At 39.9% G+C, this 22,064-nt stretch overlaps 2 protein-coding genes across 2 annotated transcripts; both read right to left on the reverse strand.

Annotated features, from left to right (window-relative positions):
* Nucleotides 1–1,651: 1,651 nt before the first annotated feature.
* Nucleotides 1,652–9,223, reverse strand: LOC115794640 (uncharacterized). Its single transcript, XM_030750256.1, has 7 exons — nt 9,086–9,223; nt 4,867–5,241; nt 4,517–4,780; nt 4,233–4,323; nt 3,099–3,153; nt 2,772–2,914; nt 1,652–2,228 (listed from the first exon to the last, which is right to left on the reverse strand). The coding sequence occupies exons 1-7, from the start codon at nt 9,135–9,137 to the stop codon at nt 2,171–2,173; spliced, it is 1,038 nt and encodes a 345-aa protein (XP_030606116.1). The 5' UTR covers nt 9,138–9,223; the 3' UTR covers nt 1,652–2,170.
* Nucleotides 9,224–10,751: 1,528 nt separating this feature from the next.
* On the reverse strand, nt 10,752–20,951 carry LOC115794641 (HEPACAM family member 2-like). The gene is made up of 7 exons (XM_030750257.1): nt 20,826–20,951; nt 17,811–18,185; nt 17,440–17,724; nt 15,565–15,658; nt 13,950–14,007; nt 12,125–12,243; nt 10,752–11,470 (listed from the first exon to the last, which is right to left on the reverse strand). The coding sequence occupies exons 1-7, from the start codon at nt 20,875–20,877 to the stop codon at nt 11,419–11,421; spliced, it is 1,035 nt and encodes a 344-aa protein (XP_030606117.1). The 5' UTR covers nt 20,878–20,951; the 3' UTR covers nt 10,752–11,418.
* Nucleotides 20,952–22,064: the final 1,113 nt, after the last annotated feature.

Below are 22,064 nucleotides of genomic sequence, written 5' to 3' on the forward strand. Positions count from 1 at the left end.
TCAGTTAGCTGTTTTACAACTACTCTTTCAAGAATCTTTGAGAGAAAAGGAAGGTTGGAGATTGGCCTATAATTAGCTAAGACAGCTGGGTCAGTGATGGCTTTTTAAGTAGAGGTTTAATTACAGCCACCTTGAAGGTCTGTGGTACATAGCCAACTAATAAAGAGAGATTGATCATTTTTAAGATAGAAGCAGTAATTAATAGAAAGACTTATTTGAGCAGTCTTGTAGGGATGGGGTCTCCTCCTATCTGTCATTCGGGAGTGTAATCTCAAAATCATATCATGATATTTAAAGAAATTTGGGATAATTATATTTATGATGATGCAAAAACAGTATTAAACAAGATTTTATCTGTGATTGCAGCTCGTAGGCAGCAGCATTTATTAGTGCAAACAAACTGAAAGGCAGTTTCCATCTTTCTTTTCCCGTGAGCTGCTGTCATTGATGACTCACTACCTAATTCAAAGTGTGAATCTACTGCCACATGGTGGCAGCAGCAGTGTAGTGCAATAACAGTGACACAGCATTAGTCAGATGTAAGCACAAAGGTAGGGAGCGTTCAGAGCTTAGCTCTTTGAATTTTTTCTACCTTGGATATTGCATTGAGCTTTTTGACCACTTTCTCAAAGCCTTTCTTTCCCACCCTTTTTTTTATGATATCTTTTTTCTGCTTCTTATGTACCAGGATTAATCATTTCCACCCACAGTCTGCTCAGCAATCATCAGTTGAGTCATTTACTTATTTTAAGGTTGCACATCAACCAGCTGCTAGGATCTCCTCCTCAGATGCTGTCATAGCCCTGCTGTACAGAACGTATTTGCCTCAAGTCGTGAAATAAGTTTGTAGTTTCCTCCTTTAGTGGGAACAGTTTTCTTGCATATTTTGCAAAGCACTGTGACTAGTTGCAGATTATGACCTTTTCTAGCCAAACCACCTCCATACTATTAAAGGAGCTTCCTGTTTTGGTCCTTAATCATCATTGGTGGCTGACACGCTGCTCTCACGCTCACACGCTTGAGTGTGTGTTGTGTATTTTGTTCATCATGCAAAGGTTTATAGCAGTATTATCATGGAAGGTATGATATGGCACAGCCCTACCTTTGATTGGCTGTATTCATATCAAACTGTGCAACTCAGGACGGTTAGGAGAACATTGCTCCCTTCTTAGTAACAGTGGAGTCTGGTGGGACACCAGTTTGCTTTGTTTGTATACAGAGCTTTCTAAAAAGTGAAGAGTCCTCTGTTTGAATTAAACACCTAACCCAGTTACAGATGATGTGGAAGACACAGGGATGTTTATGCTTCAGCAAGATGAAGTTTTGTCTTCTGTTACTGAACATCCAGACGGGATGATCAGAGAAAAGCTAAACAGACTCTGAAGGACTGCTATGAAAAATATAAAGTCTGAATCACTTCTTCCTCTTTGTCGTGGTGCCCAGGTTTTGGACCCGCAGTTCTGAGTGTTTGTGATGTTGGTTTTGGGATGATTGTTGTTCTAGTTTATTTTCATTTCCTTTTGATATTGTGATTTTTTTTTTATGGCTTCTGTGTCTATCTTAGTTCCTCGTGTTTTGCTTGTTCCTTTCTTCCCAGTTTAGTGATTACAGTTATTACAGTTCAATTCAGTTTTAATTACATAGCGCCAAATCACAACAAACAGCTGTTTCAAGACATTAAGCAGGGTGTTTTCACACTTACAGACTCACAGTTGGCACAAAGAGAAACTATGAGGGGTCCTTTACTCAGTGCCAAACATCAAGTTTCAAAGTCCTGGTTGGTTCCAGATGCCTGGGAAAATAATGAATGTATAATAAGTAGAGAGTCTAGTGCAGATTATGTAGGAGGCCAGCAACTAATTATTATCCTCGTGGGACCCCAGAGGGAATATTCCAGGCATGAGCAGAACAACACCACTTCAGTCTGGACGGAGGCTGAAACAGACGTAAAGCTGCATTTATGACTTTATCCACTTTAGTGTGTGGGTGGTCTTCACCAGAGAGCCTTTGGAGATATACTATTGGTTCATCTCTGTAAATGTTTTTCTGTATGAAAATCAGGCTGGAGCTGCAACTTCATGAAAGCAACACAAAGCTCCAGGTTCAGAGCTTCCTGCAGCTTCTCCTGTTGTGTTTGATTTGAGGTTTGAGGGAGGAAGTGAGATGCAGTTCAGCCTCGACTGGCTAACGAAGAATAGACAACGGCTTCATCAGCGTCCTCCATGTGCCTAAGAAAAATGAAATACAAAGCAGAAAAATATCTGTGAGCAAATCTGAGTCATCTGAAAAACACCGCTAAACAAATCTCACCAAGACCAGTGAAGTCCAGCTGAAGTTAAATCCTAAAAATGCTGAGTCAAGACTGAGTCTGAGAGGGCTCATGGCAAAACTAAAGGAGCTTAAGTCTGAGTTAAACTAACTTTGATTAAAACAGAGAAAACCCACAGTTCATGAATGCAACACAGAAATGAAAAGCAGTCCATTTTTTCATTCGCTTCGAGGAAAGAACTAATTTGAACTCATTAGATGAGCAACTACTTTTTGTGGTTCATGAGAGAAAAAAACCCCTCATCTATCCACCTTTTTGGAGTAACTGCACTTCTCGCTTTGTTGCATCTTAAATATGAAATTTTCTGCAGAAATAAAAATTCATAATGTTTATAAATTTAGTTTCTCTGAGCTGCTTCTGTGTTTGTTTCAGAAGAATCTAAAATGTCTGCTGGATGTTTGTAAGTGTGTCTCCATACAGCTGAAACGTCTGCCTGTCCCACCTGCTCTTCTGCTTCTTAGGTTTGAACTGGACGGCAGCGTAGCTGATGTCCTCCACAGCTTGGCTGGTTCCCTGTTGATGAGCTTCTTCTTCTTCTTCTGGCTTTGCAGGCTTCATGATGATACTGTAGGTCTGATCAGGGTGCTGAAAACCACAGGCAGCAGTGAAAATGGGGAAGAGGACAGAAAACAAAAAAACGCCTGTGAAAAAGGCATGTGGCATCTACGGTTACCATCCATGGTCACCCACTGAGCCACCCCGGTGCCCAGAAAGGAGGTTTTTAAAATGCTTCTAAGAAATACAGAAATTACTTTCATAATAAGCTCACCTTTTGCTCCATCTCACCTCCTGCAGCGCTCTGATCCTCTGCTGCTGCCAGCTTCCTACAACGACATGATTGTACTCACAGCAGGAACCAGAAAATTACACCAAAAACTACAAATGTACATACACAGAATAAAGAACAGAAAGCACACGAGGTTAAAAATCATAATCCCCAAAAACCACATATTGTAATGGTATGTGGATAGGAGTTGACTTGAAGTCTGTATTGTATTTTCTCTTATTAATTCAAATGATTAAATTTTAATTACTCAATGTATTTATTATTTAACAAACCTTTTGTAAACTTTGTCTCAATCAACTCGTCAGTTCTGAGATGGGCTGAGCACATTTGAAATATGCAGACACTCTGTTTCTGCATTTTTCTTATTTAATATAATTTAATAAATGCTGAATTAAAAAATGTAAGCATGATTTATTCTCGTCCACTTGTCTTTGCACAGGAATTGATGTGAGTCACAAATCATGTTTACACATGGACTTCACACAGTTCCTTTCTCACATGCAGCACGTGTCATGTTTGCACTACTGGAAATACTGGTTCTGGTTTTAGAGCTTCCTGGATGGAGTGCAGGCGGTCAGTGTTACTCCAACATCACACACACTCTGTACTAAGACACTGGCAGGTTGAAGATGATCTCTGGGATTTTCTACAGGGCTTCAGAGATGTTGTTGGTGTGTAAGAGGTTACTTCTGAGCCTCATAGTTCAGACATGTTTCTGCTCATTCAGGTCTGTGTTCTGTCTAATTTTGTTTGCATCTCAACTGTTACTGAGCCTGATGGAAAACAAGCAGGACAGGCAGCAGCTCATTAAGATTACATGGAAAACCAGCAGCAACATTTGCAGTCAATAAACTGGTTCATAAGGTGATTTGTTTACAGACTTTTGAGAAAAAAAAATCTTGTGGGGACAAATGCATGTGATCTAAATATGTAAACAGGGGGACTTCCCTGAAATCCACATCGACATTAGTGCCAGACATAAACACAGGTTATGAAGAGATTTGGTGAACCTACACGGTTCTTTGCTCAAGTAAAATCACTAAAATTTACTCAAATTTATCAGAAGTAACTCTATATTGTACTTAAGTGCAACACTTAAAATAGTGTCATTTATACCTTTTGATGATGAAGAGTATGAGTATGAGCGTGATCACAGCCAGCAGGACTCCAAACACCACACCGACTATCAGAGGCAGGTTAACATCAGCTGTAAAAAACAAATAATACATGAAGACATGTAGTAACAGTCAAAACAAATGTTTTTTTTAATTCAATAGTAAATTAATTTTTGCATTTATTTATTTATATTATTAGCATTTTGTGTTAAAGAGATGTCTGTAGGTCACGTTTGCAGTTTGGCTCAAAAAATAATAAAAGAAGCTTCAGAAAACTGAACAGACCTCCTGCCTCCACCTGCAGGCTGTACGGCTCAGAGAGAGTATTCTGGTTGGCCTTCAGAGCACAGGTGTAGTTCCCAGAATCCTTTGCAGTCAGAGGGCCGAGGTGGAGGGAGAGGCCAGTCTCTGAGAGGGCGTGGCCATCTTTGAACCAGGTGACCTCCAGTTGGTGGAAAGTGCAGACTGAAGTGCAGAGCAGTGTGACGGTTTCATTTCCTCTGAACTTTTTATCCTCACTGGAGCTGATTATTCTCATTTTGGTTCCAGCTAAAATCAAACTGTTCATTAGTTTTACTGAACACTTGTTAATATTAATGATTAATATTTACAGAATCAGGATATTTTGTTCTCACCAACAACTCTGACATTCACTCCTGTCCTGTTAGTATAATGTCCTGCAGCATTATCAGCCTCCATCCTGAAGCGAAAGGTTCTGTTGTCTCTCTCCTGAACATCTCTGATCTGTAAAGTACAGTTTGTCTTCATGTCTCCCAGGTATTGATAACGAGGGTCGTTTTTTGTTGATTTACTGTCATACACAGACGGGGTGGTGCCCTGACAGAGTTCATGGTTCTGACACCAGCGGACTCTGACGATCTTTAGTGGAACTTCTCTTCCACCTTCATTGAAGGACTTCAGTGGAGTGAAGCTGCAGAGGAGGGTGAGAGTCGATCGTTTGACGGCACAGGTAGACGTGAAAGGATAGATCACAGTTTGACCCACAGCACCTGGAAATATAAAAAATAAAAATTGCTAAAGAGTTATGACAGAATATTTTGGCTGTTATTTGAAATCTGGTTACACACATACTATCAACATGTGATTTTTTTAAAATTTCTGCCTGGTTTGTATCAACACTCTGATTCTACAGACTAAACTTTTTATGTTTTAGGACCAAAGTTTTAAGCAATTTAAGCTTTAAACTTTTTTTAGTCATTTTAGTCACTTAGTCTCACTGCAGTAAAATTGAAATAATTGTGTAAAGAAATCAGGTCATGATGGTTTATCAAAACTCTGGATATTAAAGGCTTAGCTTGACTATTACAGTCACCGTAGCAATGGGGAAAGACATGGACCACCACATCATGAAAGCAACAGCTGTTTATGTCTCAGATGCAACCAGCTGAGCATCCACTTTGGCTGTGTACAAAAGAGACATCATCAGAAAACATGACACTCCTGAATCGTGATCAGTGTGAGAGTTCTGCAGCAGCAAAGACGTTGGTAGAAGTATAACTTCCAGAAGAAAAAAAAAAAACATTTAAAACTTGATTTTGGGAAAAGTGATCAAACCTTATATTTATTTATTTAAGTTATTCAGTTTTATTTACATAGTGCCAAATCACAACAATCCAAGGTGCTCGATTTGGAGGACAGAGTGAGGAGAAGCTGTAATCAAGGATGCACAGGTGTGTGTCCATGGAAGTGTTTTCACCTTCAGTGTATAAAAGAGGCATTGCACACAGCTGGAATCTACACTATACTGCTAAACATATTCACTCACCCATCCAAACCATTGAATTCAGGTGCTTCAATCACTTCCACGGCCACAGGTGTATCAAACCAAGCACCTAGGCATGCAGACTGCCTGGGTCACTTTCAGGAGCTCAGTGAATTCCAGCGTGGTACCATAATAGGATGATACCTGTGCAACAAGTCCAGTCCTGCAATTTCCTCACTACTAAATATTCCACAGTCAGCTGTTAGTGAGATTATAACAAAGTGGAAATGATTGTGAACAACAGCAACTCAGCCATGAAGTGGTAGGCCACAGAGCAGGATCAGCGGGTGCTGAGGTGCACAGTGCACAGAGGTCACCAACTTTCTGTCAGTCACTGCAGACTTCCAAACTTCACGTGGCCTTCAGATTACAACAAGAACAGCGCAGAGCTTCACGGAATGGGTTTCCATGGCCGAGCAGCTGCATCCAAGCCTTAGATCACCAACTGCATGCAGTGCTGTAAAGGAACTTCAGCATAGTTTGGACAATTTTATGCTCCCAACTTTGTGGGAACGGGTTTGGGGATGGTCCCTTCCTGTTCCAACATGACTGCACACCAGTGCACAAATCAGGTCCATGAAGACATGGATGAGCAAGTTTGGTGTGCAAGAACTCGACTGGCCTGCACAGAGTCCTGGCATCAACCAGATAAAACACCTCTGGGATGAATTAGAGTGGAGACTGTGAGCCAGGCCTTCTCATCCAACATCAGTGTCTGACCTCACAAATGTGCTTCTGGAAGAATGGTCAGAAATTCCCATAAATCTTGTGGAAAGCCTTCCCAGAAAAGCTGAAGCTGTTATAGCTGCAAAGGGTGGCTGACATCATATTAAACCCTATGGATTAAGAATGGGATGTTACTCAAATTCATGTGCACGTGAAGGCAGATGAGTGAGTACTTTTGGCAATATAGCGTAGATGATAAAGACAATAAGCGAGCGTTCCTTTGGATTCAAGTTGTTGTAACTAATTATGAAAATCAACAGTAGAATCAGAATTTCTGCCCTTTACTGTATGACAGCATAGACATCTGACTTCTGACATTAAAAAAAATGCAGCAGTAGATAGGAGACATCCCTAATATGGTCATCTCAGGGGCACAACTCTGACTGTGAAAGAACTTGCTGTTCAGAGCTTGTCCTTAGGAGGGGCTGCCAATCAGAAGTAAGTTAGCTTGAAGTGGGTGGAGCTAAAACAGCTTGTTTCACAAGACAAACTGAGGGGCTGCAACAAGGCCCACTATAAAATAAATTAGGATTATTCTGAACCGTGAATCATGCAAAGCATAATATAAGTTCATTGTATATGTTCAGACCAGACTTCTACATATTGAATTGTGTTGACACCACAAAACAAAGATGTTTTATGTTGCAGTGATATATTCCAAAACATTGTGACTGAATCTATTATTGAATAACTCCTTTAAACTCATCACAAAACATAAATAAAACAAATGCAGGACATTTGAAAATTCTGCAGTTGTGCTGCTTCAGCTCTGCTTATACATCATTAAAAAATCCTCAGAGTTTAAATACTGTAAAACTATTTCAAGTTGACAATAATACAGCAAAAAGGTTTCCTTATTTTGCAATATGGCTGAACATTCAGCAAAACAAGTGACACAAATGAGATAAACAGGAAGTCTGCAGAGGCCAAAGGCAGCCACAGATCTGAGCAGGGTGGTGACAGCACGGCTGGTCATGAGAAAAAGAGAAGACGGTAACTTGAACTCCTAAATTAGCAAACTGCTGAATCAGCAGCTGGACTGTTTATCAGCGTTCAACATGACAGTTAAGCCAACCCAAGTAAATGAATAAATAAATAAAAATGAAAAAATATCAATGGTACAAAAATATAATTTACTGCTGACAAACTCAATAATAACCTTCAACATAATGAGTCAATCTAAGATTTACAGTTTCCAAATCAAAAATCTGACCGACTCCCAGAATCATGTTTACATGAACGAGTGGACTCACACAACAAGACCCAAAGAGACCAGACGAACTGTTTTATTTACAGGGGCAAGACTGCAGTCAGGGTTCAGGTGCAGTTGTGAGTCTGATTTTCAATAGGGTTGAGGTCTGTGCCAGACAATAAATGAACTCTGCCAAGAAGGGCGGTCAAATATCCAGCTAGAATTATTCCAGAAGCCTGTTGAAGGTTGGTTGAGGTGCAGCTTGCTAGGAGACATATTAGTGAGGGTGTCTGTATATATATATGAGCCCATATATATACTTTTGAGCCTGTGTAGATGTGAGAAAATCCAAAATGAATTCCAAACGTGTGACCCAGTTTTTTTAAAGCCATTCCAGCCTGATAAAAGAACAGTACAAAGAAATCATCAGACGCCCCAAATTACTGTGACATTTATGCCCATGACGAGTGGATGGAAACCTCTGAGCAGAGTGTAATTAAACTTCAATGCAAAACTTTATTAAAACTATTGTGCAGCCACTGTTCCTCTAACACATCTGTATGAGGGCGCAGGGATGCACATCAGCCTGATAATCACACTCAGTGTTTAGTCTCCCTTGTGCCAGCCCAATAAGAAAAACAAATAATAATAAAAATCCTGGAAAAACAGCCACATTATGCAAGGAGCTTAATCAGAATCCACAACTCACGTATTCAGGTGCTGCACCGCCTTTCAGAGCTGCCATTGAAACTTATCACTCCATAAGCTGCTTCAATAAACTTTTTCTTAACTCTATTCATATGGTTTATTATATGACTGAGAGTAAAACAGGGAGGAATCCATCTGTTACAAAATTTTCATGTGATAAGAGAAACTTAAGAGGCCGTTCTCGTTTCCTCTTCAGCAGCTTTCAGCTGGTTAAAATGATCGTATTCCTCCTTAAATGACACTATCCGCTTGTTCCAGCTCCTCCTGAAATCTGCGTGATCATCATTGTATTGATATCTTCTACATTCAGATTTGAAACACTTGGGATTGTTTTGTTTTTGTGGATTTGAACACAGTCTGGAGAAGAGCGGCAACGAGTGAGTGAAAGCAAAGGTTCACTGAGCAGTCAAGAACAACTAAATCAAAAAAATCATTTCAATCTTACCTGCCAGAAGGAACATAAAGCTCCAGAGAGTCACTTCATCATAAACGGACATTTTCAGCTTCCTGCTGAGCTTTCCTGAGTTTAAACTTCTTCTGCGCTCAGAGAGCAAAGAAGTGGCTGATTATGAAACTCTTCTGTCCTGGTTCTGTAAATCTGACAAGCTCCGCTCCTTTTGGAGTTACTTCCTCCAAGACATTCTTTCACATTTTATATGTGATCAGGTCACATCCTCAAATCAATAACAGTGTGCAGAAACTCTGCATGCTTCTCGCGGTGGACACACTGCTGTTTATTACAAACAGACTGAAAGATTCTCAGTGAGATTAAATTTTTGTCATTAATCACAGAACCATTAAAGAAAATCAGACTTGTTTGTCTGTAAAGATGCTTTTAAGTCTGAAGGTTGTTTCTTCCTCTTTCCTATTTAAGAAGCGTTCTGTTGCAACAGAGGACAGAAAGTTTTCACAATTACAAGCACTGGAGAACAAATATAGACTATCACGGCTCATCTGCCCAGTCTCGGCGAGAGGTGGTGTGTCAAAGATCAAATTTCAGATAGACCGTTTCTCTGTAATAGTAAAGCAGAGAGGGTAGAGTACAGAGTTTAGAGAACCAAGAAGACTTTTAGGGTAGTAAAACATGATTTCAGTCTAGATGAGGCGGGAACACAAAGATGAAGAGACATTTATGAATTTATTGATGTAGTCTGCATCAGATGGCTTTCAGAGATACTTTTTGAGCTGTACTATCAAACATGCTCATGTTTTTATTGTCTGTTCAAGCTTGTTTGTGCCATAGCTTTTGAACATTTCATAATCTTGTATTCCATATGCTCATTGTTCAGTCTCACAAACCAGATGGGACCAGATGTGCACCACTGCACTGAGAAAAAGCATCCCTGTACCATGTGGGGATGATGCTACTGAAGTTTTTATAGTTGCATCTTAAAGGAGTTGTGGGGAAGTTTGATTTGGATTAGCAGGTATCAGAAGTTAGAAGCAGAAATTCATGTTGATTGTGAGTTCATCACAGAGGCGTAAAGTACTAACATTTACTCCTCTTCTAGATCTAATTTTTTAGAAAGGACACGGGAAGATTTTTCTCATTACCAACAGGAAGAGGAGTGAGAAAGCACCAAATATCTGTCTCCTTTGTTCATTTTCAGCAGTGAATGATTCAGCCTCCCTCAGTTACTTCACTCACGTGGATGGATAACAACCAAACAGATAAAAGTATTGAGTAAAAACATCTACCAGAGAATCTTTTCAGCACAAACTGCCATTCTGAGTTGTCTGCAGCCTTGTTCTGCAAATTCAACAGGAAACATTTCTTTCTGTTACTTCCCTGAAACACTCGTTCACACTTCATATCAGGGCAAAATTCTCAAGTCAATAAATAAAAAAAATAATCCCATGTGCAGAATCTCTGAGATGCACAAAATAAGAAACTGAGCAGCAGGTCGAACATGATGGTGCAGCATCACCAGCACAGATGTTTCCATAGTTACAAAATGATGAAACAAGAACAGGAGCACTGTGCAGAGATGCAGTTTAACCCTCACAGTGACACATTTATTACCAACAAACTAAAATATTCTCGGCAAGATTAAGTTTGAACTTTAATCACAGAATAACAAGAAAATTAAAAAAAAAAACCTGCTTTATAGGAGTGTAAAGTCTGCAGGGCTGTGTTTCTTCATCTTTCCTCTTTTAGCGAGAATTACAAAACAGGGAGTGTTCACACATACATCATACTCACGATCAAACACAGATAAAAAACAAGTTTCAGACTGCACTCACATTCACACCTGTGGGCAAGTTAGTATCACCAGTGAACCCAACCCCGCCAGCAGCAGGTCTTTGGACTGTGGGAGTACTCAGAGAGAACGGGGGAGCACAGACTCCACACAGAAAGGTCCCAAAGGTTCAAACCCAAGACCTTCTTGCTATGAGGCAGCAGCATGAACCACTGCACCACCGTGCTGCCCCCCCAACGAAGAAATTGTTCATTTGAATTTCCCAGGCAGGGTGGAGCGGGAGAGCACAGTAGAACAACTGTAGTGGAGCTGTAATGCTGTAATGGAGACATAAAGCTGCATTTATGAATTTATCAAACTCAGCGTGTACACGGCGTGAACCACAGACCTGAATCTTTAATTCAGCTCTTTTCAGGAGTTCTCCCAAAGCTCACAGTCAACAATCAGCTGTGTGCTGCTGTATGAACAGCTGGAAACAGATCAGCACAGCCCAACAAACCAACTGCTCAGAGCTTCCTGCAGCGTCTCCAGCTCAGTGTGGTTCCTTTGGATTCTGTGTGTGTGAATGAGATGTGACTCAAGAGGCTAGTGAAGAGTAGATGACGGCATCTTCGGCTTTCTCCACGTGCCTAAGAAAAACAATAGAAAACTAAAAATGTTTAGTCATCGGGGACTCCATATAAACTCCATAAAACATATGAAAAAATAAGCAGCACGGCAAAGAGCCCTGAAGTCCAGGACAAGTCCAAGGAGTCGAGTTAGAGTCCATAAGACGACAAATCTGCCACTAATTAAAGGACGATGAGTTCAGTGCAAACAAGCTTTATATACCCAGAAACCCAGAGTCCATGCACGCATCACAGCATGACATCCAATCAACATTCACTTAGTCTAACTTGATCACACCTTATCTGAGCTCACTAGAGGATCACACAGTGTTTTATGGTTCTCAAACAGTTGCAGTTATTAAATAAATACAAATTTAATCTCTAAAAAATGTATCAGCTGAGTGTACCTACTATTAGCTGTTATAACTGTGTGTTTATATTGTATTTTGTCATAATATGAATTTTTTTATATGGCATTAAATAAAGATTAAATAAAAGAAGTTTTATTTAGTTCCTCTGATTTTTTTTTTCCTTAAGTGTCTGTTTCATGTCTGAAAATCTCTAAAATCTCTGTTGAACATTTACAATAAACGTGTCACACAAATACACAAAACTTCCACTAAAAAAAAAAATCAGACTTTACGTCCTCAGAGCTGAGACATCGGTCGGTCCTACCTGTGCTTCTGTTGGCTGTGGTTGAACTGAATGGTAGCGTAGCTGTCATCTTCCACAGCGTGGCTGGTTTCCTGTTGGAGGTTTTCTTCTTGAATGCTGCTGTAGATGTTATCAGGATACTGAAAAGACAGAGAAATACAGAAATATGCCTGTTAGCAGTTTTTTATTCTAGTTCTAAGGCATCACTATCCCGAACCATATATTTTGGAGAAAAGTAAAAAGAACTTCTCTGGAAAAATAGACTATGACGCATGTCAGCATCGAGTTTTTCTCCCCTAATTTTCAAGACTTTGAAAAATAATTCAAACAACACAACAAAAGTGACGACTGGACTTCTTTTAATTCTTTGAAGGCTTCTTCAGGTCTAAAGCCTGAAGGTGGAGAGCCCCAGGTACTTAACACTTCACCTACAAGGTCCACACACTTATGCTGAATCCAGTGTCCTTTGATCTGGCTTCACTTTCCACTTGTATATCAAAACCCAAGAAGTAGAAGGCTTCACTGACCACATCAACTCAGTGACACATAAAGTTCACCAGGGAGGATGACAGGGATGATAGCTTACAGTTCCTGCTGTGCTCATTGAGGAAGATGGAAGCCTCGACACTGACGTTTACCAGAAAGCAACCCACACAGACCAGCACCTACTTTTTGACTCCCACCACCCACTGAGACACAAACTTGGGGCGATCAGGACTCTGCAACACCGGGTGGAAAGTGTTCCCTCTAAAGCAGAAGGGAAACAAAAGGAACACACGTGTAAAAAAAGCCCTCAAAAACATGTGGTTATCCCAACTGGGTGTTCATCAAATCAGTGAAGATGCACAGGAATGAAGGTCAAACACAAACTAGGGAGACTAAGAATGACAAGAGGAACAACATTGTCATCCCTTATGTGGTAGGTTTGTCAGAGAAATTTTCTCCAAGCATGACATCCCAGTACACTTCAGACCCAGCCGCACTCTAAGACATAAACTGGTCCATCCCAAGAACAAAACTCCCAAACACAAGCTTGGTAACATAGTGTCTGCTGTGCAGTGAGGAGAGCTCGAACCTCTACATCACAAAAACCAAACAGCCTCTTCACAAACAAATGGCACAACATAGAAGAGCCACCTCAACAGGACAACACTCAGCTGTACACCTGCATCTAAAGGTCAAAGGTCACTATTTGAGGATGCCAATGTTCACATTTTGGACCAAGAAGACAGATGGTTTGAAAGAGGAGTGAAAAAAAAGCATCTATGTCCACTGTGAACGACCATCACTGAACAGAGGAGGTGGATTACATCACCAGCTGTCAGACACATACAATGCAGTCCTGAGATCCCTTCACAGGCGCCTCAGCCCCCACTCACAGCTTACTTCAGGTGACCTCAATAGGTCACATGATAGGGTGGGACACGGGCTCGCAGTGGTTTCCTGGTGTTAATGACCCACGCCGTGGCTCATGTGATGATGGTCATGATCAACAGTGGGTCAACAACCCCCCCCCCACTATGGTTTAATTCTTCACCTTCTGGTTTTAGAACTGAAGAAGGTTCTTGGATGAGAGGTGAAAAACCTTCAAAACATCTAAACAAGTCTAGTCGCCTTTTTTTCCTCCAAGCTCCCAGGACTACCGTGACCTGGATGACTGAGAACTTACACAGACAACAAAAATGACACTCTTATAGCGCAGGTTCAGGATCACAGTCATCACTGATAATGGTTTAGATTTGGTTGTACATAGATGATAATCTCCCTCTCCATCCTTATTTGGGTGGAAAGGGGATTAAAAGTGGTTGCATGAGAAACAAAAATGATTTTTATAAGCATAGCTTACCTTTTGCTCCGTCTCACCTCCCACTGCTCTCTGATCCTCTGCTGCTGCTGCCAGCCTCCTGCAACAATATGACTGTTACCACAGCAGGAACCAGAAAATGAATGTGGAAAAATAAAATGAAATATAACGAGGAGCAAAGAAAAAACTGTGACATAAAAATGGTTGATTTAAGATTGTAGCTACTCAGAGTAACGTCTGAATCTGAGACTGAGGCAGGGTCTCAGTACTGGAGATCATGGCCATCATGGGTTAACATCCCCATCAAGCTTTGACTTCAGACTCAAAGCCAAAGGTTTGAATGTTGTTCTGTAAGATTAAAAAAAAAACAAAAACTGCAATCCAACATTATGCAAGAGTATGCAATATTACGCAATTCTCTTGCATGATATTGGACTGGAGTTTTTTTTTTTTTTTTGTGGTTTACTCAAACATGCTGTGTTGTTGTTTCTGTATGTTTGAAGCTACTATCACACAAACTTGGGCAACTTTAGAAGAACTGTGTTGAGATATTTTCCATACTTTTTCTTTCACACACAGAGCGCACAGCAGGAAACGGTCTGCTTTCGATTTGCACTGCTGGAGATGATCTGTGTGATTCAGGAGAAGGAGCTGCTTGGACAGAGCGAACAGGAGGCAGCACAAACCGGCACCCACCCACTCACAGAGAATGAGCCAGACAATTGTTTATTTCAGTATCACATCAGTGCAATCTGACAGGTTAAACACACTGTTTATGTTCTTTCTTGGACCTCCTAGAAGAGTTCAGGGCTGCAGCAGCCAGCGTCACGACTATGACTTACTGCCACAAGCTTCTCCTCCTCTTCCCCGTCTCCTACCTTCTGTTGTGGTTATCACAGGGCAGGCTGCAATTATTTAATATAGTTCTGAGGTTTCCTTGTTTCTCTTTCTCCTGTTTTTGTCAATTATTCTGGACACCAGATTTATTTATTGTGATAAACCTTATTAATGGGAAAATATACTTTTATTTAATTCATCTATTCAGGTCTGAGTTTAGAGCATTTTGAGCACCGAAGGCTTCTTTTTCTACATTACGACCTTTATTTGTATCATTTCTGCATAAAGGTCTGGCATAAATGTTTAATTGTAAGGAAAATGCTACCATCAGGTACCAGTGGAGCACATTTATGTTTATGCACCTTTATTTTGACTTTTGTCTTAGTGGAGTTCAGAGTAGCAGTTTAAAAAAAAGGCACAGAGCAAGCTGACAGTTCTCTCTGGCTGCTTCTCTCTCTTACATTTGGGGAAATGACCCATTTAAATGTGTCAACATTAAATTAATATAGCTTTTATCAATGCTGGACTTTTATAGCTCTGCTTATGTTCAAAACTTCCTGCACATTCATAACACGTCACATGTATCTGAATCATCCTCGTTAGAAAGCAGTTCTCTCAGCTGTGTTACTGAGACTGGAAACAGGAGCGACAACAATTTTACACACAAAAGCTACACATCACAAGTGAACTGAGAGAAATATCAGTTCAGTTTGTGTGTGTGTGTGTGTGTGTGTGTGTGTGTGTGTGTGTGTGTGTGTGTGTGTGTGTGTACACTCCAGCCTGTGCTGAGGTGGAGCCCGACAGGCAGTCAGATTTGTACCTTTTGATGATGAAGAGGAAGAGTATGAGCGTGATGACAGCCAGCAGGACGCCAAACACCACACCAACTACCAGAGGCAGGTTTTTATCCTGACCTGCAAAAATCAAAAATCATGCATGAAGAAATTTAGAAATAAAGAAATGAAGTAGATACAACCTAAATTTTAAAAACACATTTTTGTATTTCTTTACTTATTTTTGGTTTTTCGGTGTGATTTATCATTAGTGATCAGTCAGCACCAGGGTTATTATAGTTAACGAAAACGAACGAAATAACGAAAACTGAAATTGAAAAAACATTGTCGTTAACTGAAATAAATAAAAACTATAATTAAAAGGAAAAAACGATAACTAATTAAAACTGAATTGTGAGTTTACAAAACTAACTAAAACTAACTGAAATTATCGATAAGCTGACTTTCATTTACTTGTTTTTTTTTTTTTTTTTAAGCCTTGTGGATTGATATGAAATCATTTTTTCCGCTCTCCGAGTTTAAGCTGGGAGCGCCATAGGACAACTGTGTGAGTGCGCATGTGCGTGCGCTCACCGCGCTGGTCTGCAAAGTAATGGCTGCGGTCTGCCGAGAAAGAGGCAGAGTCCCGTATGGAGGTTCTTTGAGTACAAACACCTGCACACGACCACAAGGTAATTAACACTCACAATCCAGCTACACAAGCATAAATGTGGACATGAGGTCGGACACTTCTGTAGGTTGTGTACAGAGGCCGCAAAGACCCTGCAGGTTTAATTAGCGAGCATCTAACCAAGCTAGCTCCAAAACAGAAGCAGCTTCAGGTGGTGAGAACATCAGGATGCAGCTGGATTTGAGCTTTGACTCCTTCAAAGAGTTTGTTTTTGTCAAACACCACATGTAGCTGTTGTTAATCTACTGCACTGATGCTGAACTTTATTGTGGAGTTTATTGTAGAATTTATTGAGTTTGGGAGTTCATGTTTTTCTTTGTTTCTCCCTGTTGATGTTCATGTGTGTCCTTAATATTACACACATTTAGCATGTCTTGTGAACAGTTGGTTGTTGAATATATTTCTTTAAACTGTATCTTTTGTCAAGTTTTCATTACACAATAGTCACTTTTGCGCCTTGAATCTTGCACCTGATTAGGTATGAAAATACTAAAACTAATACTGAAACTAACTGAAACTAACTAAAACTAAGCATGAAACCAAAAATAAAAACTAATAAAAACGAGAAAATCCACTCTGAAAACTAATTAAAACTAACTGAATTAAAGAAAAAAAAGTAAAAACTAACTAAAACTAAACTATAATGTAAAATCCAAAACTATTATAACCCTGGTCAGCACTGCTTTCACCTCACTAACTGGATCATATTTTGTTTGTTTATTTCTCATTATTTCTGCTTATGGGATTTACAGGAGTCTCCTATGCTGTGCCCCTCAGGGGTCAATCATTGGACCTATTTTCACACCATCTGCCACCTGGAACATGTGGTAATTCTTACTACTGCTATGCTAATGATACACAAACCTATTTTCCTGTTAAGCCAAATAACCTCAGCAGTCTCTCCTAGCTCAGTGAAAGCTTCAGTGCTGTTAAATTTCCTCCATGTCAATCCTGATAAAACTGAAGTTCTTGTGTCAGCAGTGACAGCTTCTCCAAGGAGGTCAGTCAGTACAACAGCCCCTTCATTAACAGCATCAAATCATCTGCTAAGAATCTTCATATCATTTTAACCAGCATTTGGACTCTGAATCTCACTTCTGTGTGTTTCAAAAACTGTGTTTCTGTGATTTTACTGGCTCTGTTGTGTATTAGAGAAGCTGCTGCAGATGTTTTCAGGTTTACTAAAAAAAAGAAACTTCTGAAAACTTTACCAGATAAAAACTAAACAAACCTTTTTGCTCTCCCTTCTTTTCCTCCACCTCCACCTGCAGGCTGTGCAGCTCAGAGAGCGTCTTGTTACTGGCTTTCAGAGCACAGGTGTAGTTCCCAGAATCCTCTGCAGTCAGAGGGCTGAGGTGGAGGGAGGGGCCAGTCTCTGAAAGGGCGTGGCCATCTTTGAACCAGGTGACCTCCAGTTGGTGGAAAGTGCAGAGTGAAGTGCAGAGCAGTGTGACGGTTTCATTTCCTCTGAACTTTTTATCCTCACTGGAGCTGATTATTCTCATTTTGGTTCCATCTAAAATCAAAGTGTTCATTAGTTTTCTGAACACTCATTAAATTTGAATGATTATTATTTGCAGAATCAGGATATTTTGTTCTCACCATTAACTCTGACAGTCACTCCTGTCCTGTTAGTAAAATGTCCTGCAGTATAATTGACCTCCATCCTGAAGCGAAATGTTCCCTCGTCTCTCTCCTGAACATCTCTGATCTGTAAAGTACAGTTTGTCTTCATGTCTCCCAGGTATTGATAATTAGAGTCTTTTTTTGTTGATTTACTGTCATACACAGACGGGGTGGTGCCCTGACAGAGTTCATGGTTCTGACACCAGCGGACTCTGACGATCTTTAGTGGAACTTCTCTTCCACCTTCATTGAAGGACTTCAGTGGAGTGAAGCTGCAGGGGAGGGTGACAGTCGATCCTCTGACAGCGCAGGTAGACGTGAAAGGATAGATCACAGTTTGACCCACAGCACCTGGAAACACAGATTGCGTAGAACTTAAAATTGACTTAAGAATCATACCAGCTGAACCAGTAGCTGAAGTGTGTCAATATATACTCACCCTACCGACTACAGTTCAAGCTTAAAAGTGTGTTTTTGCTGAAGTCTACCAGGATATGCTGCAAGTGTTCCGCTTTAGATTTCTGTGCATTGCTTCAGTACAAAACAACTGACATGAAAACATAGACGGTTCTTCTCTTAAGTATGGAAACCAATCATCAGTAAATTGCAGAGATTCTTCGTGCAGTTTACTGTTAAAGTCAAGCTCCAGTGACAGTGCCATCTAGTGGCTGCAGGACTGCATGAGGTCATGTAGTTTATAGAGTAGGGAGCTGATTGGAGCTGAGTGAGGTGGAAGGATTTTCAAACCATAGACTTTAACAGTTTAGCTTGACTCTCATACAATATTAACAGGAACAGGTATGTACAGGAAATGTGTTTTTCTCCTTGTTTATCTACTGTCGCACACTCCATCCATCCATCCATCCATCCATCCATCCAGGAGGTGAGTACGGGAGCTGGGGCTGTACAGCCTGTGATATAAAATGATACTTCTACACCACAATATTACACATTTAAATATTGTTCGTTTTACTCCACTACATTTTTATGAAATCTTTAATGATTAGTCACCTTTCAAATTAGGATTTTGACATGAAGAGTTTGTGATGATGTGTAATATTGTGTTCAAGTAAACTTACTTAAACCTCTTAAGTCTGGCTTTTGATTTATAGATATCAAAATATACTTTTGTTACTTTAGTCACTGGATGTGCAAAATTTTATTCACTGGTAAAGCTCACTGATTGTTGTACTTTTTATTCTGTGACTGTTTGCCTGCACTGCCGCGCATGAGTTGTGCACATATGAGACGGACCATCTCGTAACAGGTCTTATAGGAGGATGATCGGACGGTCAGCGTCCCAACATGAGAACACTGGACACCTGCTGTTGTTAAAGTGGAAGTGAATGAAGACCTAAAGTTTGCTAAAGGAAACCGTCAGGGAAGCAACAGAAATGTTTATAACAGTAAACCTAATGAGACATACAGACATGGATATTTAACAGATGCTAACAGAGGAAAAGTGGCTAAAGTTAAAGCTAGCCAGAGTTCAGCACCAGAGCCAGCAGCCTCGGTATGAGCAAAGGATCAAAGCAGTTGGGAGGACAATTATGGAGATAAGTGAAAAAGAGAAAAGAGTCAATGTCCTGCGATCTGGTGACTTTATAAACATACTGGGAAATAATGTAAGTCCCTGACATTTGTTTTGTTATATAAATATGTTGGGTGTGGTTTTGTTTCTGTCAGGTGAAGGTGGGTGCACAGCAGGTCATTTTCAGTTATTTGTTCTACTTTATTTTCAGTGGTTTAAGTCAGAGAAGATCCTGTAACTTTCTGCAGTTTGGGTGAAACTGTAAAATTTAATAATCATTAAAATAATATTTTTCATTAAAGAAAGGTTGACTTAATGTTTCTACTTCACCACAATGCAAATAGTATAAAAGTAAATCTACTTTCTTGAGGTAAATGCTCAGTTCCATGAAACAGTGTTTGCCCCTTTCTTGATTTCTTACATTGTTTTGTGCATACTTCATGATCTTGAATGTTTCAGATGATCAGAAATTTATATTATACAAATATAACCTGAGTAAATACAAGATGCAGGTTTTAAAAGATGATTTAATTTTTTCAGGGAAAAAAACACCTCTCCAAACCTCCTGCCCTGTGTGAAAAAATAATTTACCTCCTTTTTAAATCATGACTGTAATTAACCACTTTTTTTTCTTAATTTCACTGCCAGGCCTGATTACAGCACACCTGCTGGATGAAGAAACCCCTTAAACAGAACCTGCCTGACAAAGTGAAGCAGGCTGAAAGAGTTCAGAGAGCAGCACATCATGCTACGATCTAAAGAACCAGCTGAGAAACAAAGTCACATCTATCAGTCTGGAAAGGGTTACAAAGACATTTTAAGGCTTTGGGACTCCAGAGAACCACAGTGAGAGCCGGTATCCACACATGGAGAAAACCTGCAACAGTGGGGAACCTTCCCAGGAGCGGCCGACCAACCAAAATGACTCCAAGAGCGCATCGACGACTCATCCAGGAGGTCACAGAAGAACCCAGAACAACATCTAAAGAACTGCAGGCCTCACTTGGATCAGTTAAGGTCAGAGTTCATGATTCAACAATAAGAAAGAGACTGGGCAAAAATGGCCTCCATGGGAGAGCTCCAAGGAGAAAACCACTGCTGAGCAACAAGAACACAAAGACTCGTCTCACATTTGCCAACAAACATCGTGATGATCCCCAAAACTTTAGGGAAAATATTCTGAGGACTGAAGAGACAAAAACTGAATTTTTTTGGAAGGAGTAAAACAAAAATTAAGAAATCAGGAAGAGTGCAAATACTTTTTCTCAACACTGTACTTTTAGCCATCAGTTCAGTGAACAGATAGGGAGAAAAATAAGGTCAGAAATGATCATTCACCTACAATATCAATTAAAATATATTCAGAAGCCGTTCTCCTTTTTATTTCCCTATAGCAGTTTTAATGTGGTTCAAATGATTGTATCCATATCAGCGTGTTCCAGTCATTAAAAACGTCTTACCTGCCAGAAGGAACATAAAGCTCCACACAGTCTTTCCAGCACAAACCGCCATTCTTCGTTTTCTGCTGATCCTCTTTGGGTTTAAGCTTCTGCTGCAGTCAGAGGAGTGAGCAGAGAGCACAAACAGACGCCTGATGGACTGATTGTGAAATGATGCAAAGGATGTCCCAAAGTCATGTTCTGACTTCCTTTTTTTTTTCTCTTCAGAAACTCTTTGCTCACATCATTTCTTCTGTAAATCTGGAAACACCCAGTTCTTTTAGAGTAACTTCCTGTCATTATTTGTCAAACAATGATTTTAATGTCATGATTAAAAACAGCGACAGAGGAAAATAGAATTAATATGAACCCTGTAGTAGCAATATCACTTGACGCCCAAAAAGCCTTTGACAGGGTGGAGTGGAGCTTCCTATTTACTGCTCTGTCAAAATTTGGACTTGGTGATCATTTTTGTAGGTGGATAAGGACACTGTATTCTGGACCAAAAGCTGCTGTTTTCACTAATGGAGTGCTGTCTCAGTTTTTCAATATTTCCAGTTCTACCCGTCAGGGTTGTAATCTTAGCCCACTTTTGTTCACTATTTTCTTAAAACCTTTAGCTTTTAAGATTTGGGAGGATTCCAGAATCAGAGGTTTGACTGGAGGGGGGAGGGAACACAAATTATTTTTTATATGCAGATGATATTTTGGTGCTGTGTCAAGATTCGGCAAACTCTATAACAACATTGTTGGAAGTCATTGAAGATTTCTCCAGATTGTCAGCTTATAAAGTCAGTTGGCATAAGTCAGAGGGAATGTCAGTCTCCCAGAACTGCAGCGCTAATTCAATATAAGCCTTCAATTTTAAATGGTTAAAAAAAGGGGTTGAAATATCTAGGAATAGTACTTAATTCGAATATTGATAAAAATTATGCTGGACAACATGGAAAATTTGCTTATCAAGATCAAAACTAATTTGGATAATTGGAGCAAGCTGCATTTGACACTATGGGGCAAGATAAATATAATAAAGACGACTGTAGATCCTTTGATTAATTATTATACTGGAATGATACCAATCTGTATCCCCTCAGAAATTCTTTTAAGATACAATAATATGATAAAACATTTTCTTTGGAAAGGCGGCAGATCCCGTATTAGTATTAGTAGGTTGTGTCAACCAAAAAAAGGAGGAGGACTAGCACTACCCAACATGGAACATTACAGTATCTCATTTGAAATGTCTAAGCTATGTAAACA

The sequence above is a fragment of the Archocentrus centrarchus genome, chromosome 16, assembly GCF_007364275.1.
Source record: "Archocentrus centrarchus isolate MPI-CPG fArcCen1 chromosome 16, fArcCen1, whole genome shotgun sequence".
In the NCBI taxonomy this organism is placed as follows: domain Eukaryota; kingdom Metazoa; phylum Chordata; class Actinopteri; order Cichliformes; family Cichlidae; genus Archocentrus; species Archocentrus centrarchus.